The 9,285-nt window shown below is 40.4% G+C and overlaps 1 protein-coding gene across 3 annotated transcripts in view; it reads right to left on the bottom strand.

Annotated features, from left to right (window-relative positions):
- The window catches only part of HUWE1 (HECT, UBA and WWE domain containing E3 ubiquitin protein ligase 1), a 78,693-nt gene that overhangs the window by 42,712 nt on the left and 26,696 nt on the right, over positions 1 to 9,285 (bottom strand). For all 3 annotated transcript variants that reach the window (XM_017517618.2, XM_017517620.2, XM_037734596.1), the window contains exons 18-25: positions 8,464 to 8,640; positions 7,640 to 7,799; positions 7,010 to 7,368; positions 4,501 to 4,696; positions 3,396 to 3,563; positions 2,180 to 2,325; positions 1,691 to 1,757; positions 460 to 674 (exon numbers count right to left, since the gene is read on the bottom strand). In XM_017517618.2, coding sequence (XP_017373107.1) covers positions 460 to 674; positions 1,691 to 1,757; positions 2,180 to 2,325; positions 3,396 to 3,563; positions 4,501 to 4,696; positions 7,010 to 7,368; positions 7,640 to 7,799; positions 8,464 to 8,640 — 1,488 coding nt within the window. The remainder of the gene's footprint in view (positions 1 to 459; positions 675 to 1,690; positions 1,758 to 2,179; positions 2,326 to 3,395; positions 3,564 to 4,500; positions 4,697 to 7,009; positions 7,369 to 7,639; positions 7,800 to 8,463; positions 8,641 to 9,285) is intronic.

Raw genomic sequence — 9,285 nt, 5'->3', positions numbered from 1 at the left:
GGAGTTTCGCTCTTGTTGCCCAGGTTGGTGTGCAATGGCATCATCTTGGCTCACTGCAACCTTTGCCTCCTGGGTTCAAGTGATTCCCCTGCCTCAGCCTCCTGAATAGCTGGGATTACAGGTGCCCGCCACCACGCCCGGCTAATTTTGTATTTTTTAAAATTATTTTCTTATTTTGTTTTTTTTCTTATTTTTTTCTTTCTAGTAGAGACAGGGTTTTGCCATGTTGGCCAGGCTGGTCTCGAACTCCTGACCTCAGGTGATCCACCCGCCTTGGCCTCCCAAAGTGCTGGGATTACAGGCGTGAGCCACCGCACCCGGCCTTGTCTGTCTTAAGATGCCTCTTCTCACTCATCACTTGGGTTAACACTTAGCATGCACAGCTTCCCAGCAGTGTCTGACACAGTTGGTACCCAAATGATGAAAGTACAGTATAACATCTTAAGTTGGAAATATTACCTCTTTGATCAGCTCAGACTGGCCCACAGTGTAGCTGTAGTTGGCAATCAGGGTAGCAATACCAACATAGGACCTCACCAACTCTGCCAGAAGACGAAGGATAGTGGAGGTAGGCATTAAAGGTTTGCTGCCCTTGCCTTTCTGTTTGCCTTCCTCAGAGGCCCGGTCCCCTTCTTTATCTTTCTTCCCATCTCGAGACTCCTCTGGAGTTGAAGCTGTTGAGAAAAAGTCAAACACTGGTTCAATTCCACACTGGAACACTGGCAAAATCCAGTCTTAGGTGGAAAGAATCCTATTTATCCTCCACTTTAAGCCACTTGTACAAAACTTCTTTCTTCTCTTATGTCTGCCTGGCACACTTTTATTTAGTTCAGCTCAAATGCTGACCTCCTCCATAAATGCTTTCCTGTATCATCTAGACATACTGTGAGATACTATTATGTGTCTACTATACCTTATCCAAGTATGCCTTCATTCTGGTAGTTATCTTGCACTGTAACTCTTTCAAGTCTCAGTCACTAGACAAAGTTCTTTAAGTAGAGGGAACAAATCTGATCCATTTTGGTGTCCAATATAGTCTGTCACATAGTGGGCACTGTTGCTTCCCTTGAATCAGCACCATCATCCATACTATATACTACATATGGCCAGTAAGCCAAGTAAAATGAGTTAACCAATATTTCACTAATATTAGCCTTTAAAATTTATCTCCAGGAACTAGTATGACATTAAGCAAAATGTCTCCTAAATTAGACCTCAAAGACCTTCCCTATCTAAGGAGAAGCAGCTCTTCAAAGGTCTCATTAGACTTGCTTCCATGTGCCATTTTTCTAGTTCATGGTGAGTAGTCAATGGGCTCCGCTGACACTGCTGGAAGGCAGCCATCTACCACATAAAGCATGTAGCTAGAAAATAGTATCACTGGCACCAAATCTGTATAAGCCAGCTTTTAGAAGCCCCCCAAATAATTATGGGATGACTTAAAAAGTAAAACTAAAAGATGTTACCATAGCAACCATTAATAGGTTGGTTAAGTTACAGTTCCATTAACTGTAGCATTTGTTCCCTTTATTTACAGAACACTGAGCTCACCCGACAAAGTTCACTTAGACAAGTAAACGCAATAATTAAGTCTGTATTCTCCTACCCTCTGCCCAGGACCTACTCACAGTTTTTTCAATTTGTTTTCATAAGGAATAAGAACATAGGAGGGAGAAAAGCAAATCATTACCCTCTCCTTGGGAGGACACAGATGCCGAAGTCTCAGTGGCGGCACCATCTGCAGCAAAGACCTGACTCTGTAGAAGAAAAAAACTCCTAAGCTATTATGAATTTCAAAAACACCTGCCTGCAAATGGCAGGACTCCTTCCCAGGGCACTGGTTGTGAATGCCACAGATTTTCTTTGGCCAACCTTTTAACCACCTTACACTTTTATCTTATAATCTGTGGGAAGCTATTATAAATACAGTGACTGGAGATAGGGGTGCGGGTGCAGGAAAGGGAAAAGAAAAAAAAAAAAAGGAAACATTTCTAATACTAGGAGAGGAAAAAAATCTCCAGGGACACCCCAATTTTGTCTTCATTTATAGGCAACAGATAATTTACGGATAAATCAAAATTAATACCTTTGAAACTCCCCTGGCATAGTCCTAAATACTAAGACCACACAGGCATTTAAAAGGGAGAAGAAAGATAAAATGCTGTTGGAATTGACTTACATTAATGGAAAAACTTGACTGCGCATCAAAATCACTGCTCTGACGAGTAAGTGACCGGTACTGCTGATATACATCATCACCCATGTCTTGTAGGAGCTGGCCAACCTCTTGGGTCATACCCCCAGGTTTAGGATCAGATTTATCTGCTAGAAAAACGGTAACAACCATCAAAAACGAAATAAACCTCTTCTACAATTGTACAAGGTTAATGCCTATCTAGCAGTCTTGGTCAATTTCACATCAAGTGGCTAAGACTCTTTACGTGGTGATATTACAGATAATGTTAAAGTGCCTCACCCTAATATTACAAAAACTAGTCTTGTAACCACAGGCAATTTACTTAGTCTCCTTACTTTCCTAAGCTGTAACTATAAACCTTAAGTGAATGCACCTGCAGTGGAAGGTCAATAAATGGTTGCCACAGCTACACAGCTAAAGTATTTGGGGGAGGAGGGGATAAGAGATGGGGTAAAGATTCTGGGGTGGTAGAAACAACGAATTCTATATGAATCAGAGTGCTGTAGAGACAAAAAGCATCAACGTCAGGATTCAGATTTCTTTTCAGTATTCATCAATTTTTGGCAGTTCTGTGGACCTATCAATTAAGTATGTCCTGAATAAAATCTAGAAGGACCTTACTATAATGGTACCCTATGTTCCAAGCAATTCAACCATGACTTTCCTAGTGCTTATAAGCAGAACCTTAACTAGGAATAAAGTTGGGCGGGGATGGTGGTCTCAACAGTTAGGAAGCCAAGACACAACCCCTAATATTGTCTCCAGCTCTTCAGGCAATAAAAAGGCTTTGCTTAGTATGAAAACATTAGAGACTTCCTGATATCTTATTTTCAACCTCCTCACAGAATGCCATTATCTACTTTTTAAATCTGTTCATTCTTCCTCCTGTATGGTGTGTATTCTCATACAACAGAACTCTGGCAATCTCTTCATCCATTCAAGGTTCATTTCAGAAATCACTTATACAAAGAAACTTTCTTACTTACACACCCTCACTAGGTCAGGTGCCTCGCCCTAATGACTTATCACCACCCTGGTATGTCATACTATATGACTATCAGTTTCTTCAAAGACATGCATTAGGTGTCTTACTCATCGTGAGCCCCAGAGTACGGGCACATAGTGAGTTTGCTGAAATGACCCAGGCAAAGTAACAATCCTCCAGTGCCCAGCCACCTGAGGCAGGTTAGCTACATACCTTCCTCTGGAGCATGGTATGCAGCCAGAGCATTTAGCATATCGTAGATCACTTCTTTGATAGTATCAGGGATGACAGGCAAAGGTGAGGGCTTCAAAGGGGTGGTCTTCACCAGCTGTACAGCATTAGGACCTTTAATTCTAAGATTCTCAAATTCATCATCTGAAGCTAAACCAAAATGAGAGAGAAAAACCAGTCAATCATGAACCATACCTAAACTAGGTTATTAATAAAGGCTCAGAAGGGGGATTGTATAACATACAAGCTTGACATAGGAGACCATTTTCAACTAATGTTCAAATAGTACAATACAATAAACATCTACATACTTTTCATCCAGAATTATCAAGTGACTATCCCTAAATACATCTACATGTAGCTCCTAAGATCAAGGATATATATATATATATGTTTTTTTAAATAAGTTTTTATTACCAAAAAAAGCAAAGGGGAGATCAAGGATATTTTTCTACAAAAGTGCAATACCATTATAATACCTCCCAAATTTAACAGATATTACCTAACACATAGCATTCAAATTTCACCATATCTCCTTTATCTGGATACAGAGCCCAACCAAAGCTGGTAGTGATTATCTCTGTAGTCTCCTTTTCTCAGAAGAAATGCCCCTGTATTTTTTCTTTCATAACATTAATATTTTGGAAGAGTCTAGGCCAGCTGTCTTATAGAACATACTAGTTTGTATTTATCTAATTGTTTCCTCAACAGGTCAAACATTTCTTGGCAAGAATACACAGAAGATGTACACTTCCCACTGTGTTACATGGGTCATGCATCCATTTAACCTTTAATTATCACTTGATTTGTAAACCATTAACTAAGCTCCACCAAAATGAGCTCTTTGAAGGGAAGGACTAGAATGAATGAGTCCTCAGTATCTCTGGCTGGGATTACAACAGAGCAAGGCTCAGAGAAGCTACTGAAGTACCTACTGCATTGACCCAAATGACCAACCAGCGAGCCAATGTCCTAATACTTGCCTAAGGTGGCTCTCCAAGTTACAGACCTCCTCATAGATAAATTTCTGGATTTATACCAGGCCACAGACTTAATATCTCAAAGGCCAGAAGCAAGTGAAACTCACCAGTTCCTGAGCCTCGAGGGGCAGGAAGGGCGATGCGGATACAGCAGTTGGCCACTTCTGTGAAGATGTCTGGATTGCGGCATGCGGCTGGCCCAAGAACACGAAGGATGTAATTGATCTCCCGAGAGCCGAGGCTGCCAGACACAACACCAGAGGTAGTGCTACCAGCTCCACTTGTAGCCGCTGAGCGAACAACCTAGTAAAGAGAGAAAGAAACACTACTGATTAAACGCTGCTTTCTAAAAATACAACTGCAGTCAAGAAAGAGTTACCAAGAATTAAAGCTTTTAATTTTGGGGAGAAAGAGATTTCATTTTTAAGCCCTGTCCCATCTCTTCTTGATTCAAAAAAACCTGGCTTATAAAAAAGTTGCAACACATCTCAAAACTATCAATTAGACCAGACTGCATGTGATCTTTACAGAAACTGGGAGATGTCTCAAGACTATAGATCCCACATAACTTCCACATTAAAGTGTTAGCTCCCGAGCTTCTCCAATTGCTGTCCCAATTTTAAACAAAAGTGGTTCAAAAATATATAACACTGATATCCACTTAGTGTACAGGAACAGAATTATGTATTTTCTTTATGCCTCAAAGTCAATGATCAGTGTGAAATAATGACAGTCACTGGAGATACTCAACTATTTATATATTGTTTGCCTTGATAACACAGGGTTTACATATAGTTATGCTTTTGCTCTTCTCATTAAACTGCTTGTCACATCGAAAATATATGAATTACAAGCAATTCCACAGTGAACACTCTTATATATGCATCTTGGCATACTTGATGTTAGTTATCAGATAAATTCTTAGTCACAAAATTTCTAGGTCAAAGGATATCTTAAACTGACAATACCAAATTGCCCTCCAATGTGGCTGCACCAACTTCCACTGCTACCAAAAGTTAGGAGTGTGCCTGGTTTTCCACACCCGTAACTACAATGAATAGTTTACATTTTTGCCATCTTGATATGTTAAGACTGTCACTGATGATGTTTCTTTGTTCCCCACACCCCAACTATAATTTACCTAACGATTAAAACTTTAAAAGTTTTCCCTCATCCAATGAGGATCTACACTTTCTCCTAGGGCTTTGAACTTATACGTTTTAAGCATTTCTTTACAGAAAAAGTATTTAAAGTTTCTAAAATCAGAATTTAGTTGTATATAGTTGTTCCTTCCTTGCTGGGCTATCTCCTGAAATGTGGATCACCATACATGCTACCTTTAATAGCTCTCTTTCTCTTGATTTGGCACATGTGAGGCGAAATCAAGCAGGCTGGGTAAAGAACTGTCTGAAGAATTTAAAATGTATATTCCAATATATAAAAACTGATACCACTTTTCTGGCAATCAAGTTAAAACATACTTATACTTTTTGATCCAATTACTAAAAATCTCTAAGTAATGATCTTAAACATGAACAAAGTTAGGCACAAAAATGAACACTGTAACACTGCTTACAAATGCAGGAAATAATGTCCAAAGAGAGGAAAACAGAAGCAAAGTCTATTAATAGTCACATGATTGCTGACAAAGTATCAGTAGAAGAAAGGATTTTGTAGAAGTACTGAGAAGGAAAAGCCTCACTAGTAAGACGTTTGCCTTTCATCCCTCCATTGTTGTCTTAACTTTATTTTTTTTGAGACAGAGTCTTGCTCGGTCACCCAGGCTGGGGTACGGTGGCATGATCTTGGCTCACTGCAACCTCCGCCTCCTGGGTTCAAGCAATTCTCCTGCCTCAGCCTCCGGAGTAGCTAGGATTACAGGTACATGCCACCACACCCGGCTGGTCTTGGAACTCCTGACCTCAGGTGATCTGGCTGCCTCGGCCTCCCAAAGTGCTGGGCTTAGAGGTATGAGCCACTGTGCCTGGCCTGTTGTCTTAACTTCACAAATGACTTTATTTTTTATAATTACTTTGCTATTTTTTCCACTGCTCTGTAACTTTCCTAAAATATAATAACCTGTTTTCTGATCTGCACAATGGGTATTTGTTAAGTGTCTATCACAGTGCCTGGCAGATTACAAACACTCAAAAAACTTTATACTTTTATACTCCAATATACAATGTTTTGAAAATAGGCTCTTGGGTGAACACCTGAGAGGTACTTCTACAAACGAATGATTTTGAAGGTATGAACTTGGGGGATGGTATCCCAGTTCCTTACTAACCGTTTTTGGCTTGGTCAATAAAATCTAGATTTAAAAAAACAAAACAAAACCCAGATTGCCAGAGAGGACTTTCTAGATAAGAGATATTACCATAGTAAATTTAAGGGCAGAAAACGTACTTTTTAGTTCCTTTTTATATGTCATGCAATAGGATCATCCTACCATACCTAAGCAAGCTTCCAAGGATAGAGTTTGAAAATTCTGTTAGGCAGAGTATACCGTATATATATCTAGCTATAAGAAGAATCAGAAGTCCATTTGTTCTCAGACCAAGGAGAACAAAGGTATGATGTAAAGCTAAACCAGAATCTGATACAAAACAGACTCACCTTTTCCATGGTATGACGAAGGGTGCAGGGGTCCTCAATGATGTGTCTTAAGAGAAGGGTGACCAGGGGAGTAAACCCATTGAAGCCTGAGCTCTGGGTCAAATTCAAGATCATACGGGTACTCTTCAGTTCCGCAAACATCATGGCGTATTTGTGGTCCCGGGTGAGCCTCAGACAGAGGCGAAGGGTGGCATGCAAAGTATCTGGGTCCACAGGGACTCCCAGCATGCTCACACAGGCCCGGATTAAAACAGTCACCATATCTTCCGTCAAGCCCTGGATCAGGATCTCCCCGATTTTTGTTTCCTCCAGGCTTGTCTCCTTTTCAGTGTTTGTACTCTCTAGGGCCAAAGGGGTATCTATAAAATGGGGAAATAAGTTTTAGACAGTTTGTTTAACTTGATGTTTATTTCCTATCACACCTCCCTCCTGACTGGCCAAGCACTTGGGTCCTATTACTAAGAAAAGCATGCCAATTAACAATTTAAAGACCAAATGAAAAAGCATAAGGGAGGCCTGTGTACCTTTAATCTGTTAATTAATCTGATGAAAGTTAACTCGAAATGAAATTGGCCAGACTTTGAGTTATAAAGGCACACTAGCTTTAGGTAAAATGCTCTTGGTACATACCACTGCCTTTATTTTCTTTACGTTTGATATCCATTTCTTTGCTTTCTTCTAGCGTCTTCTCTAGCTCCTGTCCATTGCTGTTTTTTGAATTTTTATTCAGCCGAGGTACCCTGAGGAGAGTCAGCATCACAGGGCGTCGGTTCCCTGTTTCCTCATTAACCTAGGAATTCAAACAGACATTAAAAAACTCTATCAAAAAGGAATTATAAAGGTGGGGCAGGGGAGGGATATCTCCCAGGTAAAATGCTATAACAGGAAGGAACCCTGGCAATTTATCCCACCTTTACCATTTATAGAGAAAAAACTTGAAGGCCCCCAGAAGGCAAGTGGCATACACAAGACCCTATAATGAACTGTAAACTTTCCAATAGAGCAAATACCATCCCTAGCCACTCCCTAGCCCTTAACTAAACACTTGAAAAATCAAGAGGGGTAGTATAAAATTGCCACAGACGCAAGGTCTAATCAATGACCTTAGGAAGACTCAGTTTTCTGAAACTATACTTAATTAGGTAATGGTAATGCTCCTCTTCATAACACATGTCAGGAATGCTAGATAAGAAAGAAGAAAACCAAGACATGCCCCTCTTTTTGATAAAGTTTACAGTAGGGGTGTCCAATCTTTGGCTTCCCTGGACTACACTGGAAGAATTGTCTTGGGCCACAAATAAAAGACTAACACTAACAATATTTGATAAGCTAGTAAGAACAACAAAAAATCTCTATGCGTGTGCTGGACTGCATTCAAAGCCATCTTGAGCCGCATGTGGCCTCTGGGCCACAGGTTAGAGAAGCTTGGTTTATAGCGCTGAGTGAGCACGTACCTGCACCATTGTAGTGAATTGGACAGTGTATCTTCTTCGGCCTGCAGTGAATCGCACACTTGTCTCTCCAGATTTCCAGGCAGAATCAATAGTGCTATTGTTGCTTGCACTGTAACTACACCAACGGCCAGAGCGATCATCAAACCAGCGCCAGTTGTTGCTGTTGGATTGCAGGTACTAAATATAAAAGTACAAAGTTTCTTTGTATTTCTTTCAAGGCTCATTATTAGAAGAAATGGTAACTTCATCAGGGTTCACTGCGAAAACTCACCCAGGAAAAAGATACACTGGACAATTAATAAATTTTACATACCAAGAGAGAAATTTTCATATGCATTTACTCTCACATTCCTCAGTCTCTCTGCTATGCTTTAAAAACGTGTCTTCTAAAGTTCAGGCATCCCTAATTTAACAGTGTTGCGAAGTGGGGCCTGATAAAAAGATGATTAGGTCATCGGGGCTCTGCCCCTGATGAATGGATTAATGTCATTATCCAGGGACTGGGTTAGTTATTGTGACTGGCTTGGTTATGGTCCCCTCTTGCTCTTCCACCTTCTGCAATAGAATGATTCAGCACTAAGGCTCTCACCAGATGTGGTCCCTTAGATCAGCCTCTAGAACTATGAGCCAAATAAACTTCTATAGTTTATATTAAATATACTTTTTTTTTTTTTTTTTCAAAACAAAACAAAACAAAACAAAAAAACAGTCTGGCTCTGTCACCTAGGGTGCAGTCCAGTGACTCGATCTTGGCTCTGTTCACTACAACCTCTGCCTCCAGGGCTCAAGCGGTTCCTCCACCTCAGCCTTCTGACCAGCTGG

The sequence above is a fragment of the Cebus imitator genome, unplaced genomic scaffold (assembly GCF_001604975.1).
Source record: "Cebus imitator isolate Cc_AM_T3 unplaced genomic scaffold, Cebus_imitator-1.0 Scaffold640, whole genome shotgun sequence".
Classification (NCBI taxonomy): domain Eukaryota; kingdom Metazoa; phylum Chordata; class Mammalia; order Primates; family Cebidae; genus Cebus; species Cebus imitator.
The sequence above is the reverse complement of the archived record's forward strand: the minus strand, read 5'-3'. Positions and strand labels throughout refer to the sequence as shown.